Below are 16331 nucleotides of genomic sequence, written 5' to 3'. Positions count from 1 at the left end.
TTTACGACCCATTGAGAAAACTATTGTTTATTTAGAAAAAAGGTTACACTGGTAGAATTCAGCAGATAAAAAAATTCTTTTTTTTTTTTTTAAAAATGTCATTGTGAAACTTTTCAGACTAAAGTTCAGCAATACAAAGCTCCTGTAGCTGTAATTGAAACTTAATTTATTTCAGTTTTGAAGAGAGCATTTCCAATCAATCTAAAAACAACATGACAAACAAAAGGTGTGGCAAGGGACAACTGAGCACAGGTTTAGGTTGGGATGGAAGGGACAGGGTTCATTCTTTGCTTCTTTAAACAAGTCAACGTTGTACACATAATATACAAATAATCCCTAAGCATTGCATGAAAACAGTGCTCCCACTTGACTTTTTTTTTTTAAGTCACCGATATTAAAAACAGGCCAAGTAATAAATAAAAACTGAGTTTAAATGAGGTAAATCCAAAAAGGTTCAATAACTGTTTATTCGTGGTTTTCAAACATCTAAAAGAATGCATTTCAGATTGAAAGAATTACTAAACTCAGGCAGTATTTTCGACAACCTAAAGTGGAACTCTGTACACATGAAACCTCATTTGCACTATGGCAACTGTTTGTTTGCAGCACATTGTGCTAAAATATGGAATAGGTAACACTTTCAGCCAGGTACTGAAAATAAATGTGTAAGAAACTAAGCAACAAGTTAAAATACAGTAATGTACAACTCAACAATTAAATCCTCAGCATGGGGAAATAAAGCAGAGAACTGAATAATTTAAGGAGATGCAGATGGGTCCTCTTCATTCACAAATTTCTGTGCAATCTATACTCTGGAAAATACATTTCTGGTCACAGCTGGATATTCCCATTTCAATCTCACCTGCAACGAAGGCATAGATAATTGGAATTAGATGTTGTTCAAAGGAATACTGATCTCACGACTTAGCATTTTATTCCATTCACAATTCAAAGAATGAGGGGGGAAATAAAGCTATTTTTATCAGTCATTCATTCCCTAACTCTAGTTTAATCCACAGCAAGAGCTATATTAACGTGAGCACTGCATTGTAAGTAGTGAAACACTAATTTGAAGATACAAGGAAGAAACAAGTAGTCACTTGTGAAGGTAAAAACTCTTTTAGAAGTACAACCCCCTCAAAATGTTACTATGTTAAATTAGGCAAGAAATAAATGCAATCAGTCAGACATTGTACATTAGGAAGAATGTTCTAAAAGATTTAACAAACAGGAGCACAGGATTAGATTCCACAACCGTGTTGCTATAAAAAGCATTTTTTCATACTTCACTATGCAAACGATGGGGTGTTGTCAGTATTCTAGGCCAGATGCTCCAGTTTAGCCCATTACATAGCTGGATGTGAATTTTACTGTGCAACTGACATTTACCTAAGCACTTGCTGCTAAAATCATGATGTAGTCATAAAAACACAGTTGTGCTTTTTTAATTGATGACAATCCTCACTTTATATTGAATTGCTGGTCAAGATAAAACTTCACATTTTATTATTAAAGCAGCTGCAAGTCCTCAGTAGTGAACTTCATCTACCAAGATTGCCTTTCCCCTCCACCCCCCCAAAGTAACATTTGAAGAAATGGGAAAAAAATGGGATTCATCCACAGTGATCAGACAATAATGGCTATGAAGGACAGAATAAAAAAAAATTCCATTAAATTCTTTCCAAAGAGTGCTCATAATTTTCAGTTTGGAAGCTATTCACAGAAGCATCATCTATTATTTCAAGAAGATAAAAGAAATAGTACTAAGAAGCAATAACCTGATCTCCTATCCTTCTTTCTACCAACACCCTCCAAAGAGCACACGGTATCAGCATGAGCTTTGTTACCCAAAACCTGCCCACACATCTGCCCTCAGCTTCAGTAGCTGAACGAGCAACGTCACCAAATGAAACCCTCGAGACCATTTTTCCAATAATCCCCCCTTTGTTCTTTGAGGCCACAATCCACCTTCTGAAAAAAATGCCTTTTTTCAGAAGACATTCCTGGATGATCAGAAGATTTCAGAATTCAGATTTTGGTTGTTTGTTTTGTTCGACCCTCATCAAAACACTCCTCTGTAAGTGTTATATAAGCCACCCTATAATCCTTAGGCCTCTTGGAAAAGAATTCCCAACAGCAAAGCATTTACACCTTTCAGATTTGGTCTCTGTTGTTTTAGTTAGACAGAGGCAAACAGAAGAACTTGGGACTGTGTCATGGTCTTTCTCCGACACCTAAAGCAAGTACAGCCACTCGCTACAAAGAGCAATGTTAATTTGAGAGTCCACAGCCAATAGATCTCTCCAGTAAGTTTTGCCATGTAATATCACCTTAAGTATTCTCAAACATGATACCCATATAATTGAATTTCCAAAACAATGAGGTTGGAAGGGACGTCTCTAGACTGTCCAGTCCAACACTCTTGCTCAAAAAGCAGAATTAACTAGAGCAGGTTGCTCAGGGCTGTGGCCTGCCAAGTCAGGTTTTGCATACCCTAAGGATGGCAGCTCCGCAACCTCTCTGGGCAAACTTGTACTTTTTGACCACCCTCACAGTAAAAAGATCCCTCCCCCCCGCCTTATCTTTAAATGGAATTCACAACACCGTGTTGGTGAAAGGTAGCATCACCTTCTAGATCAGCCAAGTCAGTCATGAAAACAAGACAAATTTTCAGCCTCATCAATCTTTCTTCAAAATCTGAGACAAAAAAGGACTTCTGCCTTTAAAAATGTTGTCTTTCCCCTCTCTGTAACAGTATCAGTTTGTCTGATAAAAAGGGAAACTCTGCCTGCCTTATATGTTGTTCAGTAGTCAGAACATTACTTTATGAAAGCAAGTAATCTCAAACCATGAAAAATGTGAATGAATAAAAAAATTGTTTCTACTTCATTTCTGCTTGTGTTCACTTTGAGTGCTCACAGAATCTACGTTTTCACAGAAACAATTCATCAATTCTAAATAGAGAACAAACATAAGAATTATAAAGCACTTGGACAATTTGTGAACAGAGCGAGAGAAGCCATATTCTTTGATATTTGTTGAATACTATCAGTTATTTTCATGTTTACCCAACATATACACACTTCTTAAAATGTAAAATTGTCTGCTGCTTTATGTAGAAAGATTGGTAGCAGTGTGTGACTCAAGTTGGGTAGGTCAAGTGAATTAATTTTAAGTTCACTGGGGCACTTTCCTTTCCTTCCCAAGTAACTGAAAACAAAACATTCCGAGACTCTTAAAATGGCTAGATGCAAAGAGGAGAAAAACACCCCCCACCCTCATACCCCTAAAACTAAATTTAAGTCTCCACATATTTGCATAGGTCTGAAAAAAAAAATTCAAAACACTGCCAACTTCACAGAACAATTTATTTTTCTAAAAGCACCAGTCTGAATATGGGTTACTCAAAATACTCTGAAGTTTCTTTTCTTTCTGCAAATAGTCAATGCCTCCATGCGAAAGTTTTCCTTTGGCTTCTTCCTCCTCAAATCTGATCAGATAAAAGATTAAGCAGAGACAATGAACTGACTTACTACACTATATAGCAATTTGGTTTAAAAGCTAGTGCTTTTGTTAAAGGTAAAATAAGAAGAGGATACAAAACCTGAGTTTCCAACATATTAGGCAAGATATTCTTAATTAACAGATAGATTATCAAGACTGATAACTATCAGGATCACGTGGATTCACCTTTGTGTTTGTATGGCAACGTTTCTTGGAAAAAGTGCCAAACATGCAACTATACCAAACACTGCTGACTGACCGCCCCCCTCCCCAGCCTTTTTTTTTGCCAAAAAAATTTGAGCATCTATACAATCTCTATGCTGATGATGGGGAAAATTTTTCCCCCCTGGGATAGAATTGAAAAAAAAAAAAAGACAACCCCCCCCCAACAACAACAACAACAAAAACAGCTACCCAAAAAAATCCCCACAACAACAACAAAAAACGACCACCCAAAAAATATCCCCCCAAAACAACCAAAAAACCCACCGTGGGTAGTTTCAGGCCTTTCACACTCAGGCTATTTTTTTTGTAATATCCTTTACCAGTCAAAAGGAGCCACAGGAGATATCAAGTCAAACAGAGTAAATCATAAAAATTTTTACCTTGACTGGAACAATCTTCATTATCTGTGCTTGTCTGAAGATTTATGAGTAGATTCAACGTTAAGGAAAATATATTTTACTACATAAAATAAAAGGAAGCTCATTTTCTGTATTTTTCTGAAATGTTAATGTGGAAAAGGATATTGTTTCTTTTCTTCTTTCCCTCCAGTACTGTCTCGTTTTTCCTTCTTTTCTGTTTTTTCTTTATCATGTCTTGATTCCTTTAAAAAAACACACATATGGAAAATAGTTTATTATAGTATACATTGTACAGTTGATTAGAAGGATTATACATGTTTAAAGTTATAACTGGCCACAGCTAAAAAAAAAAATAAAAATCAGAATGACAGTAATCAGCTTCTATGATTTTTGAGATTATTCTAACTTTGTCTTACAGTTCTATGATAACTGCTATCACTAAAGAGTTACAACAACTGGGAACTATTGTTTGGTGTTTTACAAATATGACTACAACATACCTGTTTTCACAAAAAAAAAGCTGTGCTTACAACATGCACTTGAAAATCTGAATACAAGCAGACTACTTTATATGTAAATTAACCCTGCTTTCACATATTTGCTCACCAAACTGGTCTGCAAATATACTTTAGGTTTTGAATAATCTAGAATAATTACTGAATTTTCCTGGCTACTGCCAAAATGAACTATTCCTCCAATTTATCCTGCCAGGAGTGACTGCTGAAGTATTTAGAGCCACAAGGTACCAGAATTTCCAGAAGTATTTTCCTACACATTCACAGCACATCTTTTTAATTTAGGCCATAAAGCAGCAATAAAGTTCAGGAAAAAAGAATCAGTTTGTCATGTCGACAACAACAAAAAAAATCAAATCAACAAAATGAGAATAGCTTGTTTTACCTTTTTGCTACCAGAGGAGCTCTTCTCCATCTTTTCTGCTTTAATTGAATCACCTTTCTCTTTTCCTGAAGATTTTGATTTGTTCTTCTCCTTCTCCTTTTCATTTAAGCGAGGGGAATCAGAAGGACTTTCACTTTTACTATGTTTTGAAGAACCAGCTAAAAACACAACAGAAAGTTGTAATTCACAAGAAGTGAAAGCCTAATACACACACACAAAATAAAATACGTACTTGTCCCATTTTCCTCTTTGCGTCGTTTAGTTGAATCCTGTGGTACCTCTCGGTCACTGTTTGAATGATCCTGGCACCAAATACAATTATGCAGATGTTAGCAGATTAAAACATACTCCTGAAGTAGCACCTGCTTACAATGTTATTTTGGAGAACTAATTTTTGAATACTTAAAATGTAACTGAGTTATCACATCTTGTGTAGAAGTTTCTCGAGATCGGTTTTGAAGGGAAAAAGTTTTGAATACATTACTGTAAACCGACCTTTGAAAAAGTAACAGAACAGAAGAAAAACAACCCTGATATGGATCACTTTGCTTGGATCGGCTGTACAACCAATTATTACTGCAAGGACTTTGAACAGAAAGCTTTCCAACTTTCTAAACTAGTTCATAAAAATTTCACCAACCCTTTTTCGATCTTTCCTGTCCTTTTCATCTTTCTTCTCTCTCTCTCTGGATCTTTCCCTTGACTTGTCCAAATCTTTCTTGTCCACTTCTCTCTCCTTACTCTTGGACAGTGTTGGAGTAGTGTGGTTAATGTAGTGCTGTTAAATTAAGGCAATATCACCAAATATTAATATGTATTCCTAGATGTGTAAATAAAAAGTCTTACTCTAACATAACAGATCTAGCTTAAAGAGCAAAATGAAACATTAAATACTTTACTAGCAAAAAAGAAGTGACTGAAGACACTTTCAAACTTGCCATCTATCATTTAACCTATAGCTTTGTTTTCTCAACACTGGAAATTCAAGAACACTTTCTCTTAACCGAAACACTTATATTAAATACACACAACATTGTTCACCGGGATTATCTGATATATCAAAACAAATCAGACAGCAGTGCTATTGCAACAGGATATGCAGATTCTTGGACTCACTTAACACTTGCAATCTTGCCTGGAATGAATGAATGGAATCAGCTGCTTAAACAGGTTCTAATTAATTTTTAAAGAATAATCTTAACCCACAAAGTATTTAAGCCAATACTTTGAATAATGTGTTTTTTCATCTACAGTAATACAAAACTCCACCTTAAGCCTAAACTTCAAATGCTAAAAGCAGCTGAACATAGAATTGGTTTTGCTCTCTAACGTGTTCTAGATTGTTAACCCACTCTCTCTTCTAACCAATTTTGATAAGCTTTGTAAAACATACTAGTTTCACAAAGCTGAATATTTTTAATATAAACTGGGGTCAGAGGGGAAGAGAATAGAGAAGAAGTCAGTAATGTCAAGTATAACACTTGACAAAGTTTAAATGCTACTGTGTGTATATACATATACACACACATATAAATATATAATGTATATAGTATATAAATACCAATGCATTAGAGTAACTAATTCTTTTTAAATACAATTATATAGTTAGATCTTTCTAAGAAATGTTTTTCATAAAATACCAATAAGAGCACATTTTTAATTACAAACACCTTTCCTTGGCATTTTATTATTGTATTAATACATAATATGTATACATATATGTATATTATACATATATTAATACATAATATGTATACATATATAAATACAATATATGTATTTAAGTTACAGCAACACACAAATTTACATCAGTATACTTTAATCTTTCCCCAGTTCCATAAGCTATCAATTTGTAAAGAAAAGATTAGTATCTTCTAATTAAAATGTTCTCTGTATTTCTTTTTAGAGAGACATCTTACTTAAAAGGACACCAAAAAAAGAGGTAAGTGGAAGATTAGTTTAGAACAATCTACAAATCACTTGAACCAAACCAAATATTGTTTCAAGTATTTTTATTCTTTTAATTAAATTAATCCTGTCCTTCTCCAGTTCCGGTAAATGTTTAACTTACCAAAACTTGGTGTTATTGGTTCTATGTTAAAAGTCACACTGCCAATGTTAGATCTCTTCTCTTTTATTACTTAACTGGAATTTCATTATCCTCCTACGCCACAGACTGAATCTTCAATACTCCTTTCACTAGATACTTTTATTTCCGCTCTTTTCACTCACTCCTCTTTTCTTGTTCCATTTCCTACATTGCCATTCCACAAGTAAATTATCCTTGCTCCCTTTTCTGTTGTTGACTTTTAACAGTGACTTGCAAATGTTTTTTTTTTCTACGCAGCCCCTTTCAGTTGTCTCCCAGAGATGCTTTCCGTGTGAGAAAGCAAACACGTAGCTCTGTTTTCTCCTATTCCATTTCTGAAGTTCACATGGTTGTTCACGACAGATTCCACTGCTCTTCTACCATCCCAATGCAGAGTTTTGGAAAACTGCATCCCTCTCACATCCCTTTGCAAGAAAAAGCTGGATTTAGCTCATCAGGCTTTATCAACTTGCTTCTAGAAATGCTAACTGAAACCACATCAAATTTTGGGCACTGTTGTATGTTGTGTAGCTTGGGCAAAGGCCAAAGCAAGAATAAACACAAACCTAACTCAAGTCTGGCACCGTTTATTTCATAACCTGCAATGTAAGCCAACATTTCAATGGTCTGGCCCCAGAAATTGGGCAAAGTCAGGAATAAAACAAGCCTGTAAGCATACGACAGCACTAGACTTCTGCTAACTTTCAGCGGAAGCTGAACTCATAAATCTTACGGGCTTCCGAATATCCCATCCTTTCCCCAAACAAGTACATGGCAGTAAAGAAAAGCATTTAACTTGTCTTACACCACATATAGGGAACATTGTCAAGAAGTGCCTTAAATCTGTTAGAATGGCACTGAAGAATGAAAATTAGTTCATAAAGTGAGAAAGAATAGAAAACAGCATTTAGAAGAGGAAGGAAAGGGTTGGACTCGATGATCTTGGAGGTCTCTTCCAACCTTTAATGATTCTATGATTCTATGACACCCCCCATCCCCTGAGCACTAACAAACAATAAAACCATGAAAAAGTCACACAACTGCAATACACTTCCAGCTAAGTCCATACAAACACATTATAGTTAATTCTAAAATTTAACTTTTCAAATTGACTAGAAAAATAAAGCTGTTCATTGATCATTCAATTACAAATAGCTCCACTGTCTGCTTGATTACCACATCAATGTGTTAATAAGTAAAACAAATAGTTTTAAATAAAAGTTTAGCTTAACTAATGAAAACTTGAGTGAAGTTTCAGTTAACTAGTTGAACCTTGACTAATACAGTAAGAGAGGGAAAAGCAAGATTATATAGACTACCATATACCACACTTCAGGTAGATGTGAGCTCAAGACAAATACTATAGTTTTCTAAGTTCAAAAAACTTAAATATACAGGATATCATGACAATGATTTAGAAATCAGTTTTGAAAGTATATGGATTCAATCTATAGACACTATAATTTCACCAATTGTAAGAATCAAAGGATGCTTCCTATATACACCCTCCCTATCAGTAGGTATGTTTGGTACTGGAAAGATTTGATTAAAAAAAAACCATCAGCAAGTGTCCATTATAAAATCAGAGCTATTTTGAACTAAAACATATAAAGTGTTCTGAACACTTTGTTTATAGAGAGAGAGCTGTAAGTAAAATACCAGTGTAAATATAGAATAGGAAGTGCATTATGCATTTTTAAATCAAGTAAATATAACTAATCCTAGATAAACCCATGAGTTATCCAGAAAGTCCAAATGGTCAGCATTTTCCAAGTGATAAACATTGGTGCTATTTAGTTACACACGGATACTGACTGTGTAATCAAAAAAATCTTAATAGCAACTTTAGAAGATTTGATCCATTTCCTATTAGCCACATACCCTAATATATTAGCAAGTTTACAGTATTTGTGACTGTTACTATGCAAGTGGTTGAGTTTAAAAAAAGCAACAGAATAGTTGCAGAATCTGCCTAAAAGACAACATACCAAAACGTCATTCAACTCATATCCCACTCTACTCAGCACTTGTCAGGCCACACCTGGAATACTGTGTTCAGTTTTGGTCCCTGCTATACAAAAAAAGATGTGGACAGGCTGGAGAGGGTCCAGAGAAGGGCCACAAAGATGATCAAAGGACTGGGAAGCCTGCCATATGAGGAAAGGCTGAGAGAACTGGGTTTGCTCAGCCTTGAGAAAAGGTGGCTTAGGGGAGACCTTATCACCATGTTCCAGTATTTAAAGGGTAGCTACAAAGAAGATGGAGACTCCCTTTTTACAAGGAGTCACATGGAAAAGACAGGGGGTAATGGGTACAAGTTACTCCTAGGGAGATTCCGAGTGGACACAAGGGGAAAATTTTTCACAGTGAGAACAATCAGCCATTGGAATAATCTCCCTGGGGTAGTGGTGGATTCCCCAACGTTGGACGCTTTTAAGGTTTGGCTGGACAGGGTACCGGGCCATCTTGTCTAGACTGTGATTTTACTGAGAAAGGTTGGACCAGATGATCCTTGAGGTCCCTTCCAACCTGGTATTCTGATTCTATGAACTCTTGAAAGCATTCTTTTGCATACATTCTCATAATATACTGAATCTGAAGTGCGTTTACAGGAAGCAAATGCACAGAGAGGATCATTTAGGAGGTTGTCTGTGATGCTTAGAAATACAGTACTATAGCACTAAAACATGAATACAACAGTAGTATGGGGAAAGAATACTGATATTCCAGAGATGTGTCTCAAATATTTTTGGATTTAAAAAATTTAATTGGTATCAAAAAAAGAACTAACTATTCTAAGAATTATTTTAACTATTCTATTAGCAATTCAGCCAAATAAATGGCTTAATCTTAAGAGCATTTCTATAAATTTACAAGTTTCAGAGAGGACCAGAGAAGATACTGACCCATAAAATCTCTTAAAAATATTGACAGAATGGTAAATTCAGGCGGTTTTCATTATGTTGCTTTCACATAACTATCTCTCTCTCTCTCCTATACAGAGGTTCTATATAGCAGACTGAAAAAAGCCCTCTTACTACACTAGCATTTACAGGAATGGAATTTGAATCTTCTAATCAAGTTTGCCAAAAGACCAAAAGTTAAGTTCTCTGCAACAAAACATGAAAGTAAACTTTGGTGGTGTCTAAAAGATTCAAACCTTTGCTGAAGAGTCCTTGAGTTCGTTGACGTTGTCCTGTAGAAAATGAATGGAGATGACACGTAAGCTGGAATAGTTTTCAGAAACCAGAGGAACTTTGGGAAGCATGGCCATACCCTTGAAACAAAAACAGCTACTCCTTCTGGAACAAATCTTATGTTAATACTGTACACTGAATAAAGCTAGTAACTGAAATATTTTTTAAAAAGAAAGAAGGAGGGAAAAAAAAAGAGACAGTAATATCTATTCTCTAGACCCAATTATTAAGTAAATTACAAAATGTGTTTATATCTAATTCTTCATAAAACAGTGAAAAAACTCCCACCAAGACAAAATATAAAGAAAAAATAGTCTTAACTCTAAATACAGCTGAACCACAGGTGAAACAGGTTTAAAATGTTTTTAAACCTGTATCTTCTCCACTTTCATTTAAATGTGGTAGAAGTCACTCTAGAATGACTTTACATTGCCATTTACAAAAAACAGGCAAGAAAAACTTTGTCATTTTGAGTAGTTATCACTGTCACCTGCTTCCTCAAAACCAGTAATGGCTATTTGAGTTCTCCAAAATTAGCCTAAATCTTTCAAGTAAATCTTACACAGAAAAAGATGTACTCTTTAAAAAACCAGAAAAAAAGAAAAGCTTGGTAAGATGGAAAAGCTTGTTCTAAAGTTGGTAAGATGGTGAAGTTTAAAGGCCCACATAATCCATCACAGTGCTCTTGATGAAGTATTAGTAACTTACAGTTTTAAATGTTCAACGTACTGCAAATTCAAAGATTCCATGAACATAGATGGTTTAGAAATAAAATAAATATGGAGCAAGGAATGGCTACCCTGAGTCTTCAAGTAGGCTACGCCCATGGTTTTGTGCTGCGCTTGAATGCTTGGGGTTTCTCTTTGCTGGGTAGTAGGCTTGGTTGCCACATCTGGTTTTATCGTAACGCAGGGCTCAACATGGTGGGAACCCATTGGAAATAAACAAACCTCGAAGGGAAGGTACAACAGAAGCTGCATGCGCACTGAATATACACAACTACAGGAGAACTGATCACCAAGGAGACTTTAAAATGGAACTCCTTTCAAGACTCCTCCTTAGAAGGCACATATCGGTATGATGCTCATCAAGAAGCCTGATGAATTCAGAGGTATCGTACATCCCGTATCATCCAGCAATCTTCAGTGCTACAGATTCTTCAATAGAAGTGCAGAAAAATATGCTCCACTCTGCTGCAAAGACTCATTTGCTTGTAGCTACCATTGCACTCCAAAAAAACTGACTGCTTAAAACAATGAGGCACTTCTGTGTAAAAATTCTCTTGCAATTTCCAACCACTATTTACAAAATTTGTGCTAGGTCCTTGAAGCATTATTTTGGTTAATTAAAAATATTTTTATAGAAAAAAAGACAGTCCGCCAATAAAGAAAAGGAATGCATTTTCTAATGCAACATAAAACCTCCAGTGGTTCCAGTGTATACTTGGCACAAAACTTGAAGGAAGTCGAATATTGGCATCCCAAACTTGTGAGCCTAACATGGGTGCTGCCTTCCTCAGGCTATACTAACCTTTACTGTTGAGGAATGTGATGGAGAAGAATGTGTATCAACTTTGCGGCGTTTTTGTTCTGAGGAAAGAAAAGAACAATAGCATTATTAAAACACATTTAAAAGTAGATAATCTAATAATACGGCTTTCTGAAGTACCAAAATAATTTAAGCTAGAATTCAAGTTTTACTACTATGTAAATTTTGTTTTTCTTAAGCTATCTAGAGTTACCAAGCATGTCTTGACCCTCTTTATGAAAGTTTGCAGGAAAAGTGTAATGTGAACAAACTGCTGCAAAATTATGCTCATTTCAAACTTCCATTTTATGTAAGCCTGTATCTGAATTTCAGAGTTACTACGAAGACGCTGAAAAGGTGAACCCAATGAAAAACATTACAACCCTCCTTTACTTCGCTTGCCTTAAGCAGTGCAAGTATAAAATTCAACATCAGCCTCAGATAAGAACTTAAAATATCAACATTAAGGATTTGCTAACCCTTAATATGAGTAGGAACTGATAAAGCTTACTGTAGGCCTTAAGGACGCAAAGGCCTACATCTTCCACATCCCTGTTTTCTTTCAATTCAAAGGTATGATGAAACTCTCAACAGTACACTCCTGAGGTTTTTGTGTTAAATTTTTGCAAAACTTGCAAGGCTGCAGTTATACAATTACATTTAAAAAAAAGACCATTTAGACTTATACTAAACAATTACAGGCTTTATGAAAACGAGCACTCACTGAAGACGTGAAGTTCACACATTCACACAGTTCACCTTTTGGAGATATCCTGACTACCTACTTTAGGCGCCAACTGTATTTAAAAGCCAATGGCAAAATGCTAGCTATTACATAGCAATTCTTCCTCACCATCTCTAGCATTTTTTGACATTGTTTTTCTAGACAAGAACAGAAATTAAACACGCAAGCTTACCCCTTTCAGATTCTGATGTTTCTGATCGGGGAACAGGTGACTTCAAGGACCCAGCTACTGGCATCTTTTCTCCTCCTTTAGCATTTTCCTTGGATTTCATTTCCTTCGCTACATCTCTTTCTCTGGACGGCTCCTTTTCTCTCTCCTTTTCTGCAGTTGACTTTGACTCAATGATGGTAACAACTGTCTTGGATTTTTCTTCTTTTGAAGCTTTTTCTTCTTTCTTGACTTTTTCCTTCTCTTTGTCAGATTTTGGTGTTTTCTCCTTGATCTCTCTTGCTTTATCATCTTTGTTCGCCCGTTCTTCCTTTGGTTTATCTTTCCCATCCTTCCCAAGTGCCTTCATCTCTGGAGTGGCAGCTGGAGTCTTGTCTTTTTTCTCTTTATCTTTTTCCTTCCCGCTTTTTTCTTTATCATCTTTCTCTTTAATAATTTTGCTGCATCAAAAATAAAAAGGCCAATTAGCATGCAAAGAAAACCAGCTCTAGTTTTATCACAAAAGTTTTACTTCTGATGGTTTGACAGAACCTCCTGAAGCAGTCACTGTCAGATTTCAGATTTGCTGACTCTTTATCAGGACAGCAACAAGCAAATGTTCTCATTTGTTTTATCTTTATTTAGCTAAAATGGTATGCATTTAACAACAGTGTCAGATCAGTACAGCTGTGTATTTTGGAAGAAAATCTCATTTATTAAACTTTGAAGAAATGGAAACAATTTATACAGAACCTGAAAGTAAAAAAGGCAGGTCAGTTTCAAGTATAATTCTATGGTTTGGAAGGAAGAAAATAGAGAATGTGAAAAAGTAGTTTTTCTTACCTATTAGAAGCACTGTTTCCATTGCTTGTTGTCACCTTCGGTGTAGCGTTGACAGCTTTATTAATAACTTTCACCACACCCTGAGACTTCTCCTTTAGTTTATCTGTTTAAAAAAAGAGAACAGCTTTATTTCAACAAGTTAATATACATCCTACTGGTTAAAATAAAACAAGTACCTAAGCATATTCATGTAAGATCATGTGTAGTTAACAGTTAAAATAGGTAATTAAATGCAGAAGACCCTCTCCCAAAACCAACTAAAAATAAAGAACACACACTGACCCTATTTAGCATCACATTTAGATTTTTTCTTTTCAGTTTAATAAACCAAATTTTGAGAGAGTAGCCTGTAATGTCAGAAGAACTCTACTTAAAAAACAAACAAATAATAATCATAGGTTTGTTTACCAGTCTCCTCAGTAGTGCCTTCTTCCAGTCTAACTGTATTTATTGTGAGAGATGTAGGCATCCCAGCACCACCTGGCCCATTTTGTACTGTTGCAGCTACAGCATTCCTGGCAGGTGGGTCTTTGTGGTGGAATTCATTTTCAGGTATCATGAAAGGCTTCCTACTTTTCAACTGCCCAGAATAGCTGTAAGTCGCACAGATTGTTAAATATGCACAAACATAAAGCAAAACATGGGTTGAATTCTAAATGAGGGTCTAATCTAACAGTTCATCTGTTATTTATTTCACAGTTTTTCCCAACTGATATGCAGTTTCTTCCCCCTTTATCAATGAGCTCAAAAAGAAAAAAAAAAAAAAAAACAACAACAAACTAGACACAGAAAAAGCCCTACCTCCACACTCTCTTCACCACCACCACCACACATACACACATCTGCCAAACACACAGAAGAAACAGCGTACTGACAAAACTTAAACTGTTAGGGCAACCTGAATTGCCCCTTAAGCATACATGGACGATTCTGCATTCATCACAGAAAGATGTAAAACATAACTAAGTAGTTTAGTTTAGCATTTTAGAATCATATAAACGTCCAAAAATCTAAGCAGTCTTGCATCAATAGCCCTTGGCTTTCTTCATTTTACTCTCCCTCCTATCTACTTGCTGCTATACTATTTCTCTAAAATTAAGCTATGCTCTTGTGAGTGGAAATGTTTACTATTTCAAGTGTTTACTACAGTCTTGTAAAGGAAATTAGTGATCATCCAGCACAAAATGGAAGTTTTCATTCACACTGCCAGCCCTGAGATGCAGTATAGCGAAATCTTCTGTGATAAGGTAAAAATCAAACGTTAGGACTGTAACGGTTCCAAGTCTTTAGAAGCCTTTCATGATCCACTTTTAACCACTTTCTTAAAGTAAGGTGTTGTTACCCCATAGCCAATGCATATAGATCAGGTCTCTTCTCTTTCTCTTCCTGACATATCTTATGTACTCTTCTTTCCAAGGCTTGGCCCAGGTTCAGCACTTTTGGATACCATGGAAGGATTTTGGTCAGCACAATCAGGATATTTCTGATATGTGTATATTCACCTGTTTCAAGGCAGTGCACAGAAGCCTAGAACACAAATTAAATCTAATGAAGTTGGGTTTCTTTAATAAAGCTTCTAAAAACCTAAGTTTTTCAGCATCTTTATTTACCTTAGTTAACTTATAGTGCCATTTGTGTACCACATGTCTAAAATTCTCATAATCCAATTGATCAGCTTTATTTCCACCATCAAATCCAGTTGCCCGTAATATAGTTAGGAAGCCTGGATAGTTGCCACATTCCTACATGTGTATAAAAGAAAAAAAAAAAAATTCGGGAAGCATAAAACCAGTAATTCTGCAAAAGTTAATATGATGACTGAAGCACTTTTTCACTGATTCTGCTAAAGACTAAGACACAATTGCACTTTACAAGACTTACACACATACTTTTTAAAAAAACCTCATTTATATTGAAATCTTAGTTGTGGATGAGAGAAAAAATAATTTGTAATTTAACTAGCTTTTGCAAGGAGTATGACGACAGTTTCCGTACGCTCCCTAAATTATCTTTAAGATAAGCTATGAGAAAATCAGAAACGTAAGATTTTTTTTAGCCACTATATTTTTTTGACACTATGCAAAATTACTTCTATTAAAACTACATGAATTACAGAAACTCAATTCTAAGATTATGCCATATGAAAAATTCAATCACAGTGTTTTTAAATCTAACAATTTCACTAAATCCATTTTTATTGGGCCAAATTACACAAGTGGCCATTATATATTCTCATGAGCAAACTCGTTTCAATAACTTCACATACCTTTTCATATATGACTCTGTCACTGTGCCATCTAGTCACAGTCTCCAGCATACAGCATAAAAACCTGCCATATCTACTAGCTTCATTTTCAGTGCAACTTGCAACTGTATATATAATATCAGAGAAAACCTGCGAATAGCAGTAATAAAGAGTTACAATTACTTTACTGAATTACAAAAGGAACAAGAACCAACAAGATCTTCAAATTTCTCTCATCTAAACCATCGTTAAGCTGGTTTCTAAATATCAGGGAGATCTCTTATAAAATATTCTCAGTTTGTTTTCAAGACTATGACCCAACTGCTGGTCCTTCACACTTAGCCCAGAATCTAAGCACTGCATATAGCTGCTGCTGACACACAATTTTCCATAGTTGAAGTGTGTCTTCGTTGGCATATAACTGTTTTGTTTTCAAATTAATAATTTATTTGAGCAGGTAGAAGTAAACACCTATCCAAACTGATGCAAAAGGATTTTTTTCCTGGCCTGCACAAGTTCATCAGATAGGGCTCATGCAGTTGCCTACTT

The 16331-nt window shown here is 35.4% G+C and overlaps 1 protein-coding gene across 1 annotated transcript in view; it reads right to left on the bottom strand.

Annotated features, from left to right (window-relative positions):
- THOC2 (THO complex 2) overlaps window positions 1–16331 on the bottom strand; it is a 54758-nt gene continuing 38427 nt past the window's right edge. The window contains exons 28-41 of the mRNA XM_009331190.1: window positions 15804–15932; window positions 15148–15279; window positions 14880–15064; window positions 13946–14130; window positions 13538–13640; window positions 12719–13155; window positions 11805–11863; window positions 10238–10273; window positions 5629–5766; window positions 5221–5290; window positions 4989–5146; window positions 4254–4330; window positions 4110–4157; window positions 1–862 (exon numbers count right to left, since the gene is read on the bottom strand). Of these exons, the coding sequence (XP_009329465.1) occupies window positions 4130–4157; window positions 4254–4330; window positions 4989–5146; window positions 5221–5290; window positions 5629–5766; window positions 10238–10273; window positions 11805–11863; window positions 12719–13155; window positions 13538–13640; window positions 13946–14130; window positions 14880–15064; window positions 15148–15279; window positions 15804–15932 (1737 nt within the window). The 3' untranslated portion in view covers window positions 1–862; window positions 4110–4129. The remainder of the gene's footprint in view (window positions 863–4109; window positions 4158–4253; window positions 4331–4988; window positions 5147–5220; window positions 5291–5628; window positions 5767–10237; window positions 10274–11804; window positions 11864–12718; window positions 13156–13537; window positions 13641–13945; window positions 14131–14879; window positions 15065–15147; window positions 15280–15803; window positions 15933–16331) is intronic.

Source organism: Pygoscelis adeliae, unplaced genomic scaffold (genome assembly GCF_000699105.1).
Source record: "Pygoscelis adeliae isolate BGI_AS28 unplaced genomic scaffold, ASM69910v1 Scaffold100, whole genome shotgun sequence".
NCBI lineage: Eukaryota > Metazoa > Chordata > Aves > Sphenisciformes > Spheniscidae > Pygoscelis > Pygoscelis adeliae.
The sequence above is the reverse complement of the archived record's forward strand: the minus strand, read 5'-3'. Positions and strand labels throughout refer to the sequence as shown.